Source organism: Ostrinia furnacalis, unplaced genomic scaffold (genome assembly GCF_004193835.3).
Source record: "Ostrinia furnacalis isolate ACB-3 unplaced genomic scaffold, ASM419383v2 OfSCF1130, whole genome shotgun sequence".
Lineage (NCBI taxonomy): Eukaryota > Metazoa > Arthropoda > Insecta > Lepidoptera > Crambidae > Ostrinia > Ostrinia furnacalis.
Genome location: NW_021131369.1, coordinates 53,654 through 76,967, shown reverse-complemented (window position 1 = coordinate 76,967; position 23,314 = coordinate 53,654). Strand labels below are relative to the sequence as shown.

General features: G+C 37.4%; 2 protein-coding genes across 3 annotated transcripts in view; one reads left to right on the top strand and one right to left on the bottom strand.

The window, feature by feature from the left end:
- Positions 1-3,899: 3,899 nt before the first annotated feature.
- On the bottom strand, positions 3,900-6,396 carry LOC114351324 (U11/U12 small nuclear ribonucleoprotein 48 kDa protein). 2 transcript variants are annotated; one of them, XM_028302492.1, is made up of 6 exons: positions 6,201-6,396; positions 5,920-6,085; positions 5,748-5,810; positions 5,347-5,488; positions 4,959-5,112; positions 3,900-4,640 (listed from the first exon to the last, which is right to left on the bottom strand). In XM_028302492.1, exons 1-6 carry the CDS (start codon positions 6,312-6,314, stop codon positions 3,900-3,902), a joined length of 1,380 nt encoding a protein of 459 aa, XP_028158293.1. In that variant the 5' UTR covers positions 6,315-6,396. The 2 variants fall into 2 exon arrangements, with proteins under 2 accessions (XP_028158293.1, XP_028158294.1); XM_028302493.1 differs by having other exon boundaries at positions 5,347-5,482; positions 6,201-6,384.
- Positions 6,397-9,094: 2,698 nt separating this feature from the next.
- l(3)80Fj (lethal (3) 80Fj) overlaps positions 9,095-23,314 on the top strand; it is a 51,414-nt gene continuing 37,194 nt past the window's right edge. Inside the window, exons 1-14 of the mRNA XM_028302483.1 lie at positions 9,095-9,190; positions 9,268-9,370; positions 13,814-14,009; positions 14,265-14,448; positions 14,792-14,956; positions 15,224-15,476; positions 15,864-16,002; positions 16,117-16,421; positions 16,499-16,692; positions 18,868-19,065; positions 19,630-19,791; positions 20,639-20,795; positions 21,369-21,701; positions 21,779-21,972. Of these exons, the coding sequence (XP_028158284.1) occupies positions 9,176-9,190; positions 9,268-9,370; positions 13,814-14,009; positions 14,265-14,448; positions 14,792-14,956; positions 15,224-15,476; positions 15,864-16,002; positions 16,117-16,421; positions 16,499-16,692; positions 18,868-19,065; positions 19,630-19,791; positions 20,639-20,795; positions 21,369-21,701; positions 21,779-21,972 (2,598 nt within the window). The 5' untranslated portion in view covers positions 9,095-9,175. The remainder of the gene's footprint in view (positions 9,191-9,267; positions 9,371-13,813; positions 14,010-14,264; positions 14,449-14,791; positions 14,957-15,223; positions 15,477-15,863; positions 16,003-16,116; positions 16,422-16,498; positions 16,693-18,867; positions 19,066-19,629; positions 19,792-20,638; positions 20,796-21,368; positions 21,702-21,778; positions 21,973-23,314) is intronic.

Genomic DNA, 23,314 nt, shown 5'->3' with positions numbered 1-23,314 from the left:
AAAAAAAATCGATATGTTGACTAAAAGGCAATCCAAGGTTCCATCAGCCACTTTTTAGTCCCATCATCGGATCAGCTCGATGGAACCATAGTATTATATTGTCATATAAATGTACATTTAATTGCCAATTTTCATGATGTATCATCAGAAGTGCGTGTAATTCAGATTCTTAGACTTTATTACATAGATCGTTAAAAGACTTGCAAGTCGACCTAATAAAAGCGTGTTAAAAATATGACTAGAGAAAATAAATTGAGTTTGAATCGCGACATTACACACAGTAACTAAAAGTATAGGAGGATATTCAAATACATACAAAACTATAAAAAAAAAATAAGAGTACTAGGACAATGGAAAGTGATGGACCAGAATGAGGGTGATTAATCAGAAGCTAATAGTAATATTATGGATATTGAAAATAGTAAAACAGTGAAGCAATAATGATCAAATGATTAAAACAAAGCGCCTAATAAAGAAGCGCCTCAAAAGTTAATTAAATAATAAATTGTATTTATTTCAAATTAAAACAAGGAAGGGATGTAGTGTATAGACATTTGTCTCGAGCGCATACGTCACAGCCTAGTCGGCGGTGGGGGCATTCGGCGTCCGACCGTGGTGCGGGCAGGTCGTGCTGTGTGCGTAGGCGAGCCAAATAATAATCTAATGGCGGAGATAAAGGTGTACAATACAGTGACCCCGCGAGCGCGTGCGCTGTTTATTTTTTCGTGAGGTGCGCGTGCGCCCGCGCTCATCGAGTGCTTCGGTGCTTTTTCTTCCCTTTCGCTCTCTTCAAAGTTAGGCCACAACAATGCCGAGCCGGTTTCATTCTCGTAAATTGTCACGATAATCTGGCAGATATTCGCCACGCTATGCAATGCTAAAAATACAATACTTTAGATCTATTGAATGAAAATATTTTTTGCTACCGTCGTTATGCGTAACTAATTTTGCGCCTAGCGTTCCACAAAAATACGTAAAATAGAAACAGAGATCGAGACTACAAAAGTATTTTATATTTTTTCATTAAAAAAGTATTAGGATTTGAATCGTTTCCTTTTTTGTAATTGCAAAATGTTTATTCTCAAAATGTAGACTGGTACCTATTTCGGGGACAGTAACAAGAATCATCGATATGACGGCTATAAGTAGGTATCGCTGGTCTGTAAAATAAAATAAAAGTGGTGGCCACTGGCCGTGAAATTGGACCACGACTCATTGTTGCCTTTGAATCACACTTGCGGATGTTGGGGTAAGAACTCGCTGGCTAACAAACACCTACTTACTATTACTGGCTAGAGCTAGTAACCTTGATATAACGCGGAAATTTCGTAAATACGAATACGAAATTTTCGACATAATATGTAGCCATCACTTAAACCACATGAATTCGCAGTGTGCAGTTAAACGTGTGATGTTCATGGAAATATTTCATACACTCGCGTATCGTAACGTACGCCATTATCAGATGCTGCCGGAGAAATTATGGCTTCATTAGTTTCTTTTTTACGCATGGCTAAACTATGCGTTGTCTGCGTTGAGACTTGAGAACGATCTCAATCATATTAATTTTTAGATTCGAATCCATAATGGTGCTTAAAAATTAAGAATATTTAGGAAGCATGATATCAAGACGTGAGTGTGTATTTTGAAAAATGTGAGAGAATACGACTTTACAAATTAAACAATGACTCTATGATCTTATCATAAAATTGGAAGAAATTGGACGAACTTTTTGAAAACTCAATTTTAGTTATCTAGATTAAAAGCAACATTTAATCCTACGTAGATTTGGAAAACCTTATCATTAGCATTTTTATAGAAAGTCAAAATCATAATCACATCATCATACTCGTAGCTCGTAGGTAGTTAAATGTCTAACCTTGTTCGCAGAAGAAACTGCATGGATCTTCATTTCATCCACCCGTAACAGAACACGTTCGGGATACACACGTAATCGTTGCAAACTAATATTTTTTCATACATTAACATCTGTAATAGCAAATCAAACCGACGTTGGGTGTCATTCATTCCGACTTCTGCAATTACAATTGCAGGATTAGCATTAGAAAACGCTTTGTCAAAACAACGACAGCCGGACGTTCTCATCCGACGGAATCAACGATATTACTATGTAAATGCGCTACATTATGTATTGATTACATCTTTACATTAAGTGCGCTACCTATATGATACAAAGGTAATACTTACCTACTGAGTTTAAGCTAATGGCGTTTCAGCCAAATGACGTCCACAAGTCCACAGCTGGACAAAGGCCTCCCTCAAGGACTTGCTATTATAAAATACGAAGTAGGTACCTAGAGTAGAGGTACTCCGAAATGTTGTTTTAGTGTTGTCTATTCCGCAAAACGTTGACTTATTTTATGAATTTTGCTTTGATAGAGACAGATAAAAAGGTAATTATGATATGAAGTTAGGAATCGTTAACCAGTAAGCGGAACAGGCACAAACTCGACGCGGGCAGTGGGGTGCTCAAGTCGGTTTCCAGCGCACACGCATTTTAACAAGTGCTCATTTTTTAATTAGCAACACTTATTTCTGCTAGGTAAACACGTGGCGTCTGCTGGAAACCTACTTTTGTTGTAACTATGGAAGACAAGAAACCCACCTGTACTAAGTTGATTAAGAAAAGAAAAAATGACCGAATTATAAATTGCGCTGTCTTTTTTCTCGGAAAAGAAAGTGAAAACAATTTGGTAGTCAGGCGTCTTACTTATTCGTAGGCTGCTGAGGAATGTAGTTTTTACTAAGTTAATTAGTTTTTTTAATTATATATTATCTACCAGACATTTCTAACAATATAGCAAAAATTTGTAATAAGTACATAAATATCGTAGTAATAGTTGACAATATATCTTACAATTTTAGAGAGTAAGTACCGGGGTAATAAACTTCATGTCATAATGTCTCATTTATCGAACAATCACCCCATGATGGCTCGGAAGAGCTCTTCAGTAAGAAAAACCATAAAAACGCAACTTTCCTTAGATCGTGTAGATAAGTTGTTTTCCATTTCTAGCTGCGCGGGCGCATAGACTGATGGTAGCGGTGATCGCTACTGTAACTTTCGCGGCGATGTCAGCGCAAGATGTTTTTAGTATACCGTGTCTATTGAAAAATTAATCACTTGTAAATTACATTCACTTCTGCCTGTCTGATCAGTCCATCGGCTTTTTACTGAGTAGTGGTAGTTACAACATGTGTACTGGACATGAAACAGGCTAGAATTACTATCTAATAAGAAGAGGGGTTTAAAATAACATTACAGAAACAATCACCATTGAAACGAGCCGCCTACTATTTCTGTTTGATCTTTGTAATGAGAAGTGATCAAGTGATGAGCTATAAATTGATTTACTAATAGATGTACTTTAGTGGTCACGAATGTTTTGATACGGGTTAATATGACGAAGCACAATGAAATAGGTAGGTAAGTATGTATATCAAGTACACCATCATAAATTATAGCGTAAGATGTTAATCTTCACAGCGCCCGCGCACATTCTGCGCGTTATGGCTTCGCGGAACATACTGAACCGTTGCGTGAATTTAGAATTTGTTCAAAATAGTAGTGTATTCACCTGGGAATACATACGAGCCAACGACCGCTACTCACAAAAAATATGCTGCTAAAAGTACCTACATAAGTAATACTAATTTCTACTTCAAATTATTTATTGTGTAAGTAGGCAAACATTTTTATATTAAACTTTCTCTTTGCAGCATTTTTTATAATAAAATCATGTTTAATACAAAATACGAGACCACAAACTCGACTTCGTCTGATATAGGTAAATAAATTACAAAAGGAAAGGATTTTAAATTAAACGAAGATTAAATAAAAAAATCTTTATTATAAAATAATAAATATGTTTACCTAGTTATTTTCTGTGTTCAGAATACTTTTTCTTATCTTTCACAGATTCATATTCGTAACTTGCATAATAGCTCTTCAATTCGTATTGTTCTTCTTTTAGTTCTCTATTAGAAGACTGTCGTTCACTTCTGTGTCTCTTTTTTTCTTCCTTTTGGTCTCTACTAGAATAATAACGGTCACTTCTGTGATTATATTGCTTTTCTTCCCTGTGTTCTCTACTAGGAGAACGTCTGCCGCTTCTGTGGCTATGTCGTTCCTTCTTGTGCTCTCTAGTAGAAGAATATTCTTCACTTCTGTATTTATCTTTACTACTCTTTTTATAGTCGTTCGTCGAAGTTTTTGCAGACCTTTCACTATCTTCATGATATCTTTTACGACTTCGATTTTCCCTTTGGTCTTCAACATTTACATCGTATCGGTCGTCGTACCTGCTTCGATCTTTACTTAAATATCTATCTCTTTCTTCCTTACCATCATTATACTTTCTATCACTATGACTTCTGTATTTACTACTAGAATCTACTTCATCATATTCAGTCTTTTTCGAAGTAGGTCTATCTTCATTATATCTGCTTCGAGTTTGTTCTCTGTTATGCTTTTTATGATCATTTCTATTTTGCTCACTAGTTCTGACTGAATCCATTCTAAAAGACCTGTTTTGTTCATTTCTTTTATCATCTCGCGGCTTTTCTTTTGAGGAAATTGCATCCGGTTTTTCCACCTTTACATGTGAATACACTTCCATCTGGAATCATTTTTTTTACTAATTTTAAATAAACGTATCAGCAGACGCCACTCACTCAACGCAACGTTTAGCAAGATCTATCAAAAAGCATTTCAGGTTGCCAAAAAAAAGAGGCATTTACCGTATTTTATTTTAAATGAATAGCCATTTGTATTACATAAATTAATTTTAAGCGTTAAGAGTTGCATCTCAATAAATTAATATCATGTGATTATTTATAGGTTTAAATTTTTAAGCAACCAATATTACAAATTTATTTGTTAATTCAATTTGGATCCGGATGTTTCAACAGCTATTAAAACCCTTGTAGCAACGTACCTGCGTCTTGATGACGTCACGCAGCACGTCGGAGTAGTTGGTGGTCTTGGCGGCCACGCGGTACTTGGTGCGCCGGCGCTTCATGTCGCGCAGCTCGGCCAGGATCTCCACTCGGGACTTCTGCTTCTTGCTCGTATCTTCTGCGCCTTGCTCACTGAAATCAAGTTACTCATGGAAATTTTTGGAAGACGGAAGATGGTCTTGTCTTGCCAAAAACTGTGATTGTAAATATTATTGTTCTAAGCCAGACAATATAAAGCTGTAATTACAAAAATCATGCAACTCCAACATTCAAAAGAGATTAAAAAATGAGACTTCATAATTTACAAGCTCATCATGCACATGCAAAAATTCTGATTGGACTACAATACTACTTTACTTTGTTTACCTGAGTAAGGCCAAATCAGAAAGGTCATGGCAGAATGGGGCCGCTTGCACCACAGCATCGTAGATAGCTCGCCGCTCATCACCCGTGTACGTGGACTGCAGTCGGTCCAGTGTCTGAGGCTCTATTTCTACATTGTCTGTTCCTTGGGTTAAGGAAAATTATTATATTATTTGTAAAAGCAAAGAACAAATCTAAGTGACATTACTAATGTGAGACTCCAACTCCACTTTTTACCATTTAAGTTTAAATAATTTGGGCTAACAATAGTGTGTGAGGGATTAAATTATTAAAAGGATACCGGCTGCTTGCATCAAATGTAACAACAACGTAAGCTGCAAAATGAAGAAGAATTAAAACCAAGCTCCGATAATGTTCATCTTTGCTGCAGGAACTTTTATTACCTTTTTTGAATGATGGGTCCGTATTTACTGCTTGGTTAATAATTTGTTGGATATTATAGTTATCTGAAAAAAGAAACATTCACATGACAGATGAAATCAATGTAAAGTTTGCTAAGGGGTAGATAAGATTTTTGATAAAACAGGTAACCAAATCACAGAGCTAGGTACTTACTTAATCGTACAAGTGTTTTGGCATTTTGATCAAGTGGGTCTGGAAGCATTTTATCTTCTTTTGAGTAACCATTATGAGCTAGACGACATTGCGCTTCGTGGCTTTCCTTACTTTCTTGTGGTATTTTATGATTGACATTATATTTACAAACAACCTTCGGACAGTCCTGCAATTTATAAAAATACAAAATAACAAAAAGAGAAGTCTATCAAATACTTATATACCTCAATTTATAAAGCTTTATACAATAATTTTATATAAATACAAAAACAAAATATAACCTCAACCAAATTCTTTCTATCCCACTGCAAATGCTGCAATATCTCAGTAAGTTCTGTATCAAACTCGGCGATATGTGACTGTAACTGTAATAATTCCGCTTTTCTAGTTTCCATTTTATAAAATAATTACATTAAAATAATTCGAATTGAAATTCCGAAAAAGTAAGTAAACAAATATTTTGACACTGACAGTGACCATGCCAGGGTGTGGAAACTTCCATACAACGGTCATCGAAGTGAAACTTGCTTCCAAACAGCGACATCGGTGAATAAATTCAAATACTTTTTAACTACCCTAAAACGCTCTAGATGTCGCTGCTCCTGTTTCCTTCATATTTTCATTTTTTTCTTAGTTAAAATATATTTGAGAATATTGTTAATTACAATGTAAAAACTTTTTTTAAATGAAATTAATTTGTTTTAATTTAAAACTGAACATTGACATTTTTGTTATAATTTACATAATAGAGTAGTAGAAATTACTATTTAACATAAGGCAACATTGTTTTTCCTCCAAAATGGCCGGTGTTGTTTTTGTTATGTTAAATGCATTCTTGTTTTCTTAGCCATCATTTAAGTTTTCTGTGGCCCTATTAAAGTATTGAAGAGTCGTCGAGTCAAATTCAAGTTCATTCCTTCGTACCTGCTGCTGTTCTGGTTCATCGGAGTTTTGTTCGTTCCTTCGTGAATCGCGAAGAAACTTTCTGTTATGTTCACAAGTGATCTGAGTTTTCTCAATGTGCAAATGCTTTTTTAGTGTTGTTGAAAACTTTGCGAAAAGACGCTTTTGGTGTATAATATTATGTGTGTTCATAAATAAAGTAAAATTGTTAAATTCAAAAGTTTTTGTTTACTTATTTGCATTTCCATGTGCAATGTAGAATTTTTCCAAATCCATCGTTTTGAAAATAATACAATACGTACACCATAAAGATAAATATTTTCAAAATAATGGATTTGAAAAAATTCTACATTGTACATCATAAAAACAATAATTCTTTGAAGGTTATGAGGGATATGTGTGCGTGAACTGTGTGTATGTGCGCGTGTACTATGTATGTATGTGAGCGTTACGTACGTAGGTTAAGTACAGGGAATTTAACACCAGGCTGTCAATTAGTAGGCTCAAAAATTTGACAGAGAGGGTTCTCTATTTCCTATGTATTACTTTTCTCAATGGATCATGCAACAGTGAGTGAATGAATGAACGAATGTATTCGTAAAGGGTGCGCCAAAGTTTACCTAAATTTTCAACTCCGAAAATTGGAAGTCCGAAAATGTTCTTCCTAAAATTTTTCATCCTAACAATCACAATTCCTAACTACTCTGTCTCTAATGTTCATAATTCCGAATCATTCAACTTCATAATGTCATTAGCAATAAACATCTATTATACTTTTATTTGTTCTCCTAGATTTTCTAAACATAACCATATTTTACACTATTATTCAAAGTCGTATCTTTTTTGTTTAGATTTCTTTCTTTGACGATATACAGTGTGAGTCACGTTAAAGTGTACATATGAAAATAGATGAAACTAGACCTATTTTTATCGACAAAAAAGAGGTCAAATTTTTTTTGAGATTTTTTTTTTAATTTTTTATAGAATTTTTTTCCTTCTAATTACTTATTGTAAAGAAAACGTAATAACTTTTAAACTAAGCGGTATATCCTGATAAAATNGTGACTATAGTCACTATCTATATATATAAAAGAAAGTCGTGTTAGTTACTTCGCTTATAACTCAAGAACGGCTGAACCGATTTAGCTGAAAATTGTCAGGGAGGTAGTTTAGAGCCAGGAGAAGGACATAGGATACTTTTTATCCCGTTCGACAGCATTCCCGTGTGACTTGACATGAAACGTCAGTCACTATAAAACGTGGCATAACAAAAAAGAATCAGACTTGAAATAACAAACCACGCGGGCGAAGCCGCGGGCGGAAAGCTAGTTAAAAATAAANTATTTATTATTATTCTATGGTATGAGTGAAAATATACTTAACATCAAATAAACCGCACCTTCCGCGACGCGAACTTTAACGATTTTCTTCTGACACAATCATGGTGCCCCAACAATATTGGTGTTATTTGAAAGCCCAATAAATATCCTTAATGAAAAACACATTTAATTTCTTAATAAATGATTAACATATACCATAAATGTGACTTGAAAAAATACCTCACTTTGGGCCCACCTATGGAATCAATTAGACCAATTTTTATGGTTATAAAACCAAATAATGATCTCACGTGTCCTCTTTAACAGATGGATAGCAATTAAACTCAACAGTTTTATAGCCATAAAACTTGGCTCTAGCGTAACTACCTATTTTTTGAAGAAGTGACTCTGGATCCTTCTAAAGACACATTTTTGGGGTAAAAACCTTTCCTTTAATGAAATGAAGATTAGAACTAGGCTTTTAAATGGTGCCAATATTGGTGGGAAGTGGGGATGCATACGTTTGAAAATGCTTGTCGCGGGAGCGAGGTGCGATTTATTTGACGTCGAGTGTATTATGGTAATGTTTAGGGATAAAAGTGTTATGATAAAAAACAGTAGGAGTTTAAATATATTTACATAAATGATATTATTAATTACAATTTTCGGAAAAATGAGTGTTATGAACATCGCCGGTAGCACTAAAAATAGTATGAATGAAAACTTTAGGATGAAAAAGTTTAGGAAGAGTGATCATTCGGATTTAAAATCGTTAGGAAGAACAATTTCGGGTAAATAACTTTAGGTGAGCCAATATGGACCCATTCGTAAATAGTGTTGTACGAGCATAGTATTTTAAAATTCACATATAAATACTGAGTGATAATATTTTATAGCACTGGCAACACAACCAACAAAAAAAAACTTGATTTTTGACATATATATTTTTAATCTGTAAAAGACGTGTTGGATGGACGTGTGGTAGAAGTGCATTTTGTAAAATCGTAAATTCTTTGAATGCATAAAACTGAAAAATGGCAGATTCTGAGGTAATAAAGGTCTTAATTTCTGTTGGAATGACCATTTATTGACTGGGCGCTCTATAACTCTCTTAAATTCTTTTCAGATACTGAAGAAATTGAAAGATATACCGTTTAGAATACAGACCGCAAGTTTGAAAGAAAGGCGTGCAGTTATTGAAGAAATACAGGATGTTTTATCAACACCAGGTAGCTGAAGTTATTAGCTGAAATGTTATTATGCTATTATTCGAAATATTTTCATATGTTTGTGCGTAAAAGCTGATATATTGGTACCGAAGGGGAGGGGGGTGTTGTCTAGCTTTATTGATCCATTACCTGGATATAACAGATTTCTAGATGCACTAGCTGTAACGATCGCTCATAGGAGCATCGAGTTCTCACTAAGGTGAGGCTATAACTTGAACCAGCTAGTACATGTAAAATATCAACTGCATGAAAAAGCAATTCTAACCTATAAACAGGTGTAAATATTTCGCAATATTATGTTAATACTAGCTTTTGCCCGCGGTTTCACCCGCGTGAAAGGACAATGTTCGTTCTACATACATTGTTCGCCTAAAGAACCAACAAATTTGACATATTACTACCCGAAAGCGAAATAAAACGATTCTGTGTGTAAGAACAATGATTCCTGATGGACACTTGCCATAAAATTAATGATTAAGAATATTAAATCACAGCGATTTTATAATATGTCGTTTATGACAACATGGCGTCTAATGTATTGTGTGAATGTATGAACACCGATTCGCGAAAAATGTTTTGTATTGTCGTCACGCCGAGTCGCAGCCAAATAGTATAAAATAATAGAACAAGTTTTAGAAATACAACTCGGCATTCCACTTTTACAATATGCCCACATATTGCACGTAAATAAACAACATGAATCGTAGGTTGTTTCCACCCTTGTCATCTGACACATGAAATAAACTCCTATTGTATTATAGATATCGAAGCCGAATCGTATATAATAATAGAATGGGTTTTGGAGATCACTCGGGGTTCCACTTTTATAAAATACCTACATATTACATAAAAATACCACGAATCATGAGTTTTCTTTTCACCATTTACATCTGACACGAGATAACAAACTCCTATCTCCATGACTACCATCGTAGTCTATGCCAAAGACTACAATATTTTAAGCAAGAAGTTTCAAACCTTAGCGGCTACGGTAACCCCTGGGCCACATACATCATGATAACATTCGGTCGACACCGGAACGAAGTCTTGCGATTATGCAAAAAAGCATCGTATTCTAGTGCGGCTATATCACGTTCAACCGGGGTTTTAATTCGACTAAAGTCCTGACTAAAGACTGGAAGAAAATACGCCGCATTGTATGAGCACTTCGTGTTCGTTAAAGCGGCTTCAGATCTAGAGCCCACATAGTTTTCTTTCCAATAATATCCGCAAGTAGCGCTGCATGATCTTTACAACAAAAACGGCAATAGTTATTAAGGTGCCAAAATTATATGATTACTTTGGCACGGTATTATACACGTTCGAAGATTTGTCATTTTCATTCATTTCTTCATCATCATCATCATTTCAGCCACAGGACGTCCACTACTGAACATAGGCCTCCCCCAATGACTTCCACATCGCACGGTTGGTAGCGGCCTGCATCCAGCGCCTTCCCGCTACCTTTATCAGGTCGTCGGTCCACCTTGTGGTGGGTTGACATTGCAGAATATGACTTTTGATAGGTTCATCATAGAATTCGGCGGGGATATCCTCACGGAGGAAGTTCGTAAAAGGGCGGAACAAGATCTTATAATAATGCAAGGCCGAAGCTGTTACGCGCGTGCTCCTACGTGTAATCCGGCGAGTATGCAATAAATAGTAATGTCTGGTAAATAGTGGTAATACGTATCGTTCGTTCGTTCGTTTCAGCCGAAAAGACGTCCACTGCTGGACAAAGGCCTCCCCCAAGGATTTCCACGAAGACCGATCCTGCACCGCTCGCATACAGGCACCTCCCGCGACCTTCACCAGATCGTCGGTCCACCTAGTGGGAGGCCTGCCCACGCTACGTCTTTCGGCTCGTGGTCGCCACTCAAGAACTTTCCTGCCCCAGCGGCCATCAGCTCTACGAGCTATGTGCCCCGCCCCGTCTATGTCTGTATGCGCTACGATTACAGGGTATCATTTTGCATAGTCGCAAGACTTCACTCCGCTGCTGTCAAATCAATGTCGCATAATGTTATCGCAATGTGTGTGGCCCTTGGCCAAATCACAGAAGCCTATGCGAAGAAAGAGCACTTGAATGACAATAAAAATCAGGGTTACCATTTTATAAGATTTCCTCACTATTGAGGGTAACAAAGTAACATTAATAATCTAGCCATTAATTACATTTATTACCTATACGAGAAAGTAAAGCAACATGCGGTTTTATTTTAATTTGTAAAATATTAAACCCCTCATATTTGTAACAGTTTGTTCCAAGTTTAGTTTTACTGTTTTGTTAACAGTATTGCTGTTTCAGCTGTCACTGTGAAGCTTTGGGAAAATAAATAAATAGAAAAAATATTAACATAAATATTTATTTAAGTTTTTATGTTCATTATCATAATATGCCAATTTAAGTTACACTGTGTGACAGTCTTTGACACTAAACAAACTCTTCAGCTTAATAATACCTACCTACAGGGCGTTTTTATAGTTACTCTTGCTGATGAAACAAGAAGGGTTGATTCTACTACTGAAATACAACTACTTTTCTTACAGGACCAATATCAAATTCTCAAAAAAATTCACATCCTCGTGATGGTGATAATTTCTATGGAGAGGTTTTTTTTTTATTCGGTCTCTTGGGATAAGTTATTCCATTTGAGCAGTAGAATTAATCCTTTTTATTCGATCACATATAAAAACAACACAAGTGTTTAGGAAAACTTCTTCTTTGGTATGGTATCACTACGGAGTTATAATGTCGGCAACTCTGTATCACTGACTTGTAACTTTCAAACAGCATGAATAATAAGGGCACCACATTGGTTTTCTTTCTGAAAAAAGGCTTTCAGTTTTAGTACTAACCCTTTAGCACTATTTCATTGAAATAAAAATACAATAAACGCACAGAAGACTGAAATTGAGTCAACTGACGTGACATTTATAATTTGTTGACATTATGACAGTTTGACAAGACTAGGGATTGAAAAAGTTTTAATTGAAAAAGTAAAATGACAATTTATTAAAACGATTCACATGGATATAATCGATTAAAAATATTTATAAAATGTTCTGATACTTGCCTGTAGCGATTATCCAATCCTGGTTTCTACTGAAAAACTACCTCGTGGCAAGATTTTAATAAAATAATAAAATCTTTATCTTCTCTTTCACAATCTATAAAAGTTCATTTGGTCTATTATTATACATGTGCTATGAATGAGGGTTTTCGCGATTGAAAAATCCGCGAGATGGCAATACGTAGACGCGAGGTCCAAATGCTGCATGATTGGTGGATATCTGTCAATGTCATGTCAAAAATAACCAATCATGCAGCATTTGGACCTCACGTCTACGTATTGCCATCTGGCGGATTTTTCAATCGCGAAAACCCTCATTGGCATAGATTATGAGAGACTGGCAACTATACTAGGTTGATATCAGGTGATCCGTCTGCTCATTTGCCTCCTGTCACATAAAAAAAAAATATATATGTTTCTCACACTTCAACTGGCATTGGATTCAACATCGGATTCTGACACTTTTACAGTTATGATACCATGAATATCAGTTTATGGTCCTAATTATTTTTATTTTATTTACGACCTTCGACCAGTTGGACACTTTAGATATCTTCTTGTAATAGTGTCAAACTGTCAATATCTTTTTAGCTTTTAACGCAAATCTAGTCTTCAAAGCAGTTTAATCGATTTATTTTATTTTCAAAATCGATATTTTATTGTCTATGATGGCCGCAGGAACATCACTATACATGGACTCCCAGCAATAAAGTACGGTAATGCCTCGTACAGATTTTATCGGCAAAAATTATGGAACTTGATAGGTTTTAGACCATGCCACGCACCAAAACGTCCGGAAGTTGTAATAGTATTATAGAATAAACGTTAAAAGACTTATTTATTTAATTTTTCAATGCTTAAGTGTCCATTAGAATGAAAGGGTGCTTAATGTATTAAAAAAAATAGAAAATAATTATGATGGGTTAATGTTTTTGGGCGGTTTTTTAGGCGGTTTCTGACAATGTCCTTTAGTAGGTATGTCACAGATCGTCATAAATTATAGCCTATATGTTAATCTGGGTTATAAACCGTAATACTGTAAAGTTTCAACAAAATCCGTTCAGTAGTTTTTGCGTGAAAAAGTAACAAACATCCAGACATCCAGACATCCAAACATCCAGACATCATGACATCCAAACTTTCGCATTTATAATATTAGTAGGATGATTAGAGCAAAATAGCATTGAGATTCATTAAACCACACACTCCATTTACATGTAGAAAAAATATTTTTAAATCTTTGTACTAAGTAAATTATTCTTAGTACACAGCAATATTATTACATACTACAGAACATAAACTAAAATATTTTTGTGTTAAAAAGTGTAAATAAGTACGTACATTATACTATAACAACATTGTTACACAGGAATCACAGAGCCAGCAGTGCGTTTTGTGTGCCGCGTAGTGGTCTCGACCCTGCACCGGTATCGGGACTCTACATCCCAGTCATATGTAAAGGGCCTGCTGGCATACCTTGCTGTAAACCACCGTGAGTGGGTGCTGCGAAATTTGCTGCCACTCCTGCTCGATACATCTGAGCAGCTTCGCAATACTGCAACATCGTAAGTGCAATCATCAATAAATAATAATATTAAATTTCCAAAATTCTAATATCTTAATAGTTTCTGCTAAATCAGCTTAAATTCAAATTCAAATATTTATTTGCACAATTAGGGATAATTTAGTACTGTGAATGAATTATTTGTATGTACAAATTATTGAGACACAATTAGCATGAAAATATATTTTGTTTGTATTTAATTAAATAAAAAAAATTACTTGAACCAAGCATGAATATGTTGAGCATATTTTTACAGTAAGAACATATGTCAGAGTGGACTCTATGCACTGCGATGGTCAACCATAATAGTGGATGGTACTCTGAAGGGCACTGAAGAAGATGTAGTGGACTACACCTCCCTTGTGCTGACACAAGCCAACCTGCTGGCTGTGGTCACCGCATATGGGGACAGCAAAAGGAATGACAAAGCCTATTCTATGGTAGGTTTTCTTTTAGAAAATATAAATAAATATTATAGCTTTTTAGTTGTTTGAAGGAAATCATTTTGGAAGAATTAAATAAAATACATAGTCAGACATTATACAATGAGATTTAACTAGTTAATGGAGGGTAGTTATTTGTTTTCCTGTAGCCTGACATGCTAGGTTGGGTACTAGACCATTCTGTGCATTATGTTTCCTAAGTTACTTTCATATGGCCCTAAAGCAAAATATGATGGACCTTTATTGTAATAGTTTAAGACCTTATATCACTGTACCATATTTCAAGAAATAAATAATTTGAATTTAAGCAAATAGAACACAAAATAAAACTTGTCTACAGTTGCACGCGTCATGGACCGCCATCGGTCCGGAAAAGCTGTCCAAGTGGACGGACGTGCTGATCGCGCAGCCGGCAGACGCGGGCGCGCACGTGTGCGTGACTCTGGCCGCGCTCTGCCGCCATGCTGCCGATGAAGGCCACGAGGAAGATATCGCGAAACACAAGGTTTATAAAGAAAATATTATTGTTAGCACATAACTGGGGAGCTGGCGCAGAAAAGTTCTTAAGTGGCAACTATGAACTGCAGTGTAAGCAGGCCTCGTCCACCTGCCAGATGCCGGCCAGGACCGGTCGTTGTGGAAGTCCTTGGGTAGGCCTTTGACAAGCAAAGGACATCCTTTGTCTGAAACGACGATATTTCTAATGCTGATTTATTGTGTCTATTTGCAATGGCTTTTTATCTACCAATAAAATCAACTTCTCTTGTCACAGCCAAAAATGCTGGAGTGCTTCACAAAGAGCCTGATCAGCGTCAAAACCCGGCCGAACGCCAACTACATCCGCGGCTGCGGCGCGTTACTCCAACTGCTGGACCGGACGGAGGTGCACGAGGCGCTGCTGCCGGCGCTGCAGAAGGCCATGCTGCGGAGTCCCGAGACCATCGTGCAGGCAGTCGGTGAAGTGCTGGATAACCTGCAGATATCCTTGGATGGCCCAGCTGTGGATATTGCTAAGAGCTTGATTGGTGAGCGAATAACTCAGTTATTCACATACGCGTCAATATGAGAAGGACGTGTTCTAGAGATTAGGATTTGGGATTGATGAATTTCAATAATCCGTAAAAAGATCGATTTGATGGCAGAAGATTTTGTGGAACGTTCCTTGATGATACCAATTAATAGTCGCATAAGAGATAGTCGTGCCATTCATTCTGGCCATTTGCAAACAAAAATCTGACTGCGGTTGCTCCTTAATTTATGTGAGGATGCAGTGTAGATATTGACTAGTAAGCTTTCAAGAAACCTATATCTTTAGAACAGACATTTGCGACATTAGCAATGACAAGCAAGCAGTTCTAGGCCTCTATTTATTTATTTTATTGTCTCTGAATATGACGTATGTTTCTCGGCAGCGAACCTGTGCTCAAAAGACGAGTGGGTGCGCTTGTCAGCGCAAGAAGCGCTGCGGCGGCTGGCGCGGCGCTGCGGACAGCGGGCGGCGGCGCGCGCGGCGCTGGCGCACGCCTTNTGCAATCCGAATGAATGCACGATGTAGGTAATACCGCTTACTGTCGTAGCCCATTCATTTTTTTTTGTTTACACTGCCGGGTTGCACTATAACATTTACCCCTTTATAGTCCTAATACAGGTGGTGTTGCTATGCAGAACAGTGTTGGAAAAATACTCAGTAGTGGCTGAAGAGAAGGATTCTCCTGTGTATAGAGCATTTATACTAGTCTTACTATCGCCAATCAAGTCAGTCCGCGACGCGGCCGTAGAACAAGCCAGATCATTACTAGCAAATCAAGAAAGAGCCCTATTGGCTAGGTATTTAGTGTTAAAATTAAATGAAATTTTGGAGGAAGGAAAGATATTCGTTTCCAAAGAGAAATCACCCCCAGAAGAGAAGGGAACAGATGTTACAGGGAAGATGATATTAGATTGTGTTCAAGCGTTGTGTTCATATAAAGGTAAGAACTGTTTGAATCTTTTAATGTCATATGAATCACTTGTTAGGCACGTGACTGAAGGGAACGTTGCTTTTCAGATTACTCAAAGGAAGACACGGAAAGTCTGGCTCTCGACATTCTACCGTCCTGCCACCACCCTCTAGTCGTGGCCATAAGCAAGCGGGCGTGGCAAAAGGTTTGCGTGTATCTACGCCTGGATCCCGAAGTACTAGTTGACACACATTCTAAGAAATTGATTAATTTATATGTGACCGGATATACTCCTACCGAGGTAAGCTACCTAGTTTGTGACTTTCTTAATTACATTCAACCAGTTGCTTTGTGAGATTTATGGATATCAGTTATGATGATGAAAGATATGCCAGGAGCAAAATATTTACGGTAGTTTGTGCAATGAGAGCATTGCCAGGGCATAGTGTCTCGCATCTAGTTGTAAATAAGATGGTTATCCTTCTTTTTCCAAACAAACGTCTCAAAATAGATGAGTACTATAGTCTATCCAATATAGCTTGATTAGAATGACAGCTGTCATCAAAAGTAACGACATAACTTTGTAGTAGCGATCAATGAGAGCAAAATATTGGCGGACAAGAAATAATTCACGTCTGACCTACAAACAATATTTTCGACGACAGTGCTTCCAATAAAAATGATAATTTCGTGTAAATGCAGCGTTAAATTACACCAATAAGTAGTAATTCGAAATTATAAAAATCAAGCTAGAGTATTAACGACGTCTCTACAAGGTTATCTCGAGTTACAAAAATGTTAGTGTTGGGACATATCGACAAATGTCATATTAAATTAAAACTATTTTTTTAACATACAGTGTGAGCAAATGTTGTGATAGGGATAGAGACATGCGATTTTTGGTTTTACAAAGATAATACGATAGAAAATAATAAAAAGTAATAAAAACCACCTGTTATAGGGGCATTTTTTGGAGAAATTTATCAAATAACCAAAAAAACACGAATTTAAAAGCAGATTTTTTTCAAAAAGTAATTTTTTTTATTATTTGTTGGCATTTTTTGTGTATTTTATGTATTTTTTTAGTATCGCCTGTTATTTAGCATTATAACTACTTTTATTTTATCAGGATATACCGCTTAGTTTAAAAGTTATTACGTTTTCTTTACAATAAGTAATTGGAAGAAAAAAAATTCTATAAAAAATAAAAAAATAAATCTAAAAAAAAATTTGACCTCTTTTTTGCCGATAAAAATAGGTCTAGTTTTATCTATTTTCATATGTACACTTTAACGTGACTCACACTGTATTTAACAATTTTTTTTCTAACTCATTTTTTAACATATTTAAGTCAAGTTATGCGTTTTTCTAAATGTTCACTATTAAAAACCAAAAAACANTGCCCCCAGATAATGAAAAATTGGTGAGTACACAAATAGTGAATCAATGGGTAGGTGAGTGTCACAATGAATGGTTAATGTAATGAGTGAGTGAGCAAGTGAATAGTGAAGGATTGAGTGAGAAAGTGAATAATGAAGTACTGAGTGAGTAAGAAAGTGAATGGTGAATGATTTGGTGACAGAGTGAATGATGAATGATTTGGTGACAGAGTGAATGATGAATGAGTGAGTGAAATAAAGAGATGAAAGAATGGTGAACCACTGAGATTAAATGAACACATAATAACTAACCTGCGGAGTCAGAAAGATAGTCTGGAAGTGTTTGGTGTGTCCCGGAGTCTTGGAAACTGAGACGACCTTGCGTCCCATGATCGCGTTCATCAGGGACGACTTCCCAACGTTGGGCTGTCCCACGCAGCCGATGGTAAGAACCCCATTCTTGTACCGTTCGTGCGTGTAGAACGATGTGTCGGCTTTTTCAAGTATTGTCTCGCCTATGGACAGTGACAAATATTATTCAAATACTCGTACAATAAAAATCGTAATTGTAACCCCTGGGGGGTAGCGCGTTTTCNGCTAGACTATTTTGTTTTCAGCTCCCATTGAGGCTGACTGAAGTGATAGAAATTTGCACTCACCAGGATAGTGCCACTGAAAAGTAAGGTATTGTCAATTGCGCAGTGGTGCTAACCGTTAAGTATCAAAATGATAGCCATTCAATATTTTGGAAATGATGAGATCCGTAGGAGAACCAGATAGACTGACATAGCCCGCAGAATCACTAAAACCAAGTGGCAGTGGGCGGGGCACATAGCTCGTAGAGCTGATGGCCGCTGGGGCAGGAAAGTTCTTGAGTGGCGACCACGAGCCGGAAGACGTAGCGTGGGCAGGCCTCCCACTAGGTGGACCGACGATCTGGTGAAGGTCGCGGGAGGTGCCTGGATGCGAGCGGCACAGGACCGGTCTTTGTGGAAATCCTTGGGGGAGGCCTTTGTCCAGCAGTGGACGTCTTTCGGCTGAAACGACGACAGTATTTTGTACTTATTTATTTTATGATTATGATCTCTTTTTTGTAGGGCGTGGCCATCCTCAGCTCGCTGAACGTGTCGGCCGAAGACCGCGCGGCGCTGTTCGCGGAGGTGCTGGCGCAGACGGCGCGCGTGCTGGAGGGCGAGTCGCACGAGCGCACGCTGCTGGGCGCGCTGCACGCGCTGCGCGCCTGGCTGCCCGCGCTCGACGCCACGCTGCCCGACAAGCTGCTCGACATGTTCAAGGTACGCTCGGGGAGACCTTATCTAGGAGAGACTACTGCAGTGGCTAGATGAAAGCTGGAGACCATGATGATTAACGCTCTTTGGGAAGGCAAAACTTGTGTGAATTTTCGCGTTTGGAACATCCACGGCAGAGAATTCCATTCCTAATACGAGTATGAATTTCATATACCTACATAAATAAAATTATGCATTCATACATAGTTTGCGTTAGTAGGCGTACTCCACACTAGGATCTTTCGAACGTCGCCGTATCGCCAGCGCCTACGCAGCGTCGATGCAAACGCTGAACACAACGGGATGCGTGACTTGAAAAAAAAGGTGATAATTGTTTTATTTATTTATTTATTTATTAGGTCTACCAACATTGTTACATAACAACATGTACACTTAAAAATAACAATTATGAACAAAGTTACAATGCAACAACAATTATAGGCTGGCACAACATGCCAATATAAATTTAATGCAGTTTGTTCTGAACGGTTCCATGCACACATATCAGACATTTAATCATATCAATAATTTTACACAATGTATTCTGAGATATTGAATTTCCTTTCACAGAAGAACTTATCGGCCAAGAACACGACGCAGACGGTGCGCATCGCGTACATGTCGCTGGTAGCCGCGGGCGTGCGAGCATGCGGCGTGTCGCAGCCGCAGCGCGACGGCCTGCTGCCCGCGCTGGCCCAGGCTGTGGAGCGCGCCGCCCAACAACCATTGCAGGTGGGAATTCCTTCGTTTCAGCCAAATGACGTCCACTGCTGGACAAAGGCTGTGGCGACACCGACGATACGCCACTACAAACTGTGTACCAACAGATGGCGCTGTCACTACTACACTATGGCACACTCCGCCGCTCATACAAACCTGCATCGCGGTGACGGAGTTTTATATCCTGCCAAGTATTATAGACAAACCAAGATGGTGTAAATTGGACCTTGGTCCCCGAGCACAACACCCGCTCGGAACGAAGCACTAACATCTAGCTTCCTTATTGTGGTTGAGCATCATATCCCACAAGGCCTTCCCCATGGATTTCCATTATAACAAGTCCTAGCGCCGCCCGCATCCAGGCACCTCCCGCACTCCTCACCAGATCGTCAGTGGGAGGCCTGCCCCCATTAGATACGTCTTCCCGGCTGTGGTCATTCGAGAACTTTTCAGTGGTAGTGGGCGGTGCACATGGCTCGCAGAGAATTACAAGGTTTAAAAAAAGCTATGTCCGAACAGGAAAGGGGCGGTTCGGCTCAATCACAAAATCTTTTGAGCGGGAATCAATGTCGCAATCTCATAAAATTAATTCACTTCTCCCTACAAACTACCGATCAATCAACAAGGACTCCCGCTTCGTGCAAATGTACAGATATTTTTATGAACAACCGATACACAAACGCCTGCGCAGCTGCGAACATTTATTTAACAAATTGGACGCTCTCAATCAAGGTCACCCTTCAAAAGCGTCTTAGTGAAAAAAATAATGTTGCGCTGTAAATTTTTATAACAAAATAAGTTACATAAACATTAAAATATTCAAAAACAATTGAATCTGACAGTATGTTTACTTCCCCAGCACCTAGTAGTATGCGAAGGCATCGCGGCCATGCTGGCTCTAGTCTTACTGGACACGGCGCGCACGCTGCCGGGCGCGAGCACGTGGGCGGCGCTGGCGCACGCGTCCAAGCACGTGCTGCTGCACGAGCGCGCGCTGGCCGCCGCGCCCGACGACGGTAACCACCTACTCGCTTCAGACTTAGTTCATTGTCATGCGGTGTTTGTTCCGTTTATGTTCATCTCCCCCTTTTTCACTTGTTATTTAGGATGTCAGTTTGCAATCGCTTTCTTAAATTTTTATCGACTATTGTCCACCATCTATTAAAAACAGAGCTACGGAGCTATAAATAAATCTAATCAAATAGAAAGTTTTAAACAGTTTTAAATTTTTTATTCTAATCATCTATGCGTTTATAGATTCGATTCTATATTCCACAACTAATATGGCATAGATATTTTGCGAATGCACTTGGTCAAATTGTAAAGTAATTTTATTACTGTCCCTCTTCGTCTGAATTAGTTATCGCCATGTTTATATCATTTATTTTTCTTCGTCGATACTTGTCTTTTGTTACGGTATTAACATCTGTGTAAATTAACTGTCTTATTTTGATATACTTATTTGCCTGAATGTTATTGATGCAATCCGAATGAATGCACGATGTAGGTAATACCGCTTACTGTCGTAGCCCATTCATTTTTTTTTGTTTACACTGCCGGGTTGCACTATAACATTTACCCCTTTATAGTCCTAATACAGGTGGTGTTGCTATGCAGAACAGTGTTGGAAAAATACTCAGTAGTGGCTGAAGAGAAGGATTCTCCTGTGTATAGAGCATTTATACTAGTCTTACTATCGCCAATCAAGTCAGTCCGCGACGCGGCCGTAGAACAAGCCAGATCATTACTAGCAAATCAAGAAAGAGCCCTATTGGCTAGGTATTTAGTGTTAAAATTAAATGAAATTTTGGAGGAAGGAAAGATATTCGTTTCCAAAGAGAAATCACCCCCAGAAGAGAAGGGAACAGATGTTACAGGGAAGATGATATTAGATTGTGTTCAAGCGTTGTGTTCATATAAAGGTAAGAACTGTTTGAATCTTTTAATGTCATATGAATCACTTGTTAGGCACGTGACTGAAGGGAACGTTGCTTTTCAGATTACTCAAAGGAAGACACGGAAAGTCTGGCTCTCGACATTCTACCGTCCTGCCACCACCCTCTAGTCGTGGCCATAAGCAAGCGGGCGTGGCAAAAGGTTTGCGTGTATCTACGCCTGGATCCCGAAGTACTAGTTGACACACATTCTAAGAAATTGATTAATTTATATGTGACCGGATATACTCCTACCGAGGTAAGCTACCTAGTTTGTGACTTTCTTAATTACATTCAACCAGTTGCTTTGTGAGATTTATGGATATCAGTTATGATGATGAAAGATATGCCAGGAGCAAAATATTTACGGTAGTTTGTGCAATGAGAGCATTGCCAGGGCATAGTGTCTCGCATCTAGTTGTAAATAAGATGGTTATCCTTCTTTTTCCAAACAAACGTCTCAAAATAGATGAGTACTATAGTCTATCCAATATAGCTTGATTAGAATGACAGCTGTCATCAAAAGTAACGACATAACTTTGTAGTAGCGATCAATGAGAGCAAAATATTGGCGGACAAGAAATAATTCACGTCTGACCTACAAACAATATTTTCGACGACAGTGCTTCCAATAAAAATGATAATTTCGTGTAAATGCAGCGTTAAATTACACCAATAAGTAGTAATTCGAAATTATAAAAATCAAGCTAGAGTATTAACGACGTCTCTACAAGGTTATCTCGAGTTACAAAAATGTTAGTGTTGGGACATATCGACAAATGTCATATTAAATTAAAACTATTTTTTTAACATACAGTGTGAGCAAATGTTGTGATAGGGATAGAGACATGCGATTTTTGGTTTTACAAAGATAATACGATAGAAAATAATAAAAAGTAATAAAAACCACCTGTTATAGGGGCATTTTTTGGAGAAATTTATCAAATAACCAAAAAAACACGAATTTAAAAGCAGATTTTTTTCAAAAAGTAATTTTTTTTATTATTTGTTGGCATTTTTTGTGTATTTTATGTATTTTTTTAGTATCGCCTGTTATTTAGCATTATAACTACTTTTATTTTATCAGGATATACCGCTTAGTTTAAAAGTTATTACGTTTTCTTTACAATAAGTAATTGGAAGAAAAAAAATTCTATAAAAAATAAAAAAATAAATCTAAAAAAAAATTTGACCTCTTTTTTGCCGATAAAAATAGGTCTAGTTTTATCTATTTTCATATGTACACTTTAACGTGACTCACACTGTATTTAACAATTTTTTTTCTAACTCATTTTTTAACATATTTAAGTCAAGTTATGCGTTTTTCTAAATGTTCACTATTAAAAACCAAAAAACATTTCATTCTTAAATAATCAAACATCGGAAATCAATCACCGGTAATTTTTTGGGTATTCATAGCACCGTTGCTCTAGAAGAGATGCCCACCGCCCTCTAGCGAGAGGAAAAAACCACTGAAGAACACTGATGATAATGACTACGACTTAGGTTGTACACCCTTGACATGAATTTTAAATTTTACTGTCTTTAAATTTAAATCATAATTGTAATTTTTATGAATAAAGATATATGAAGAAAAATTG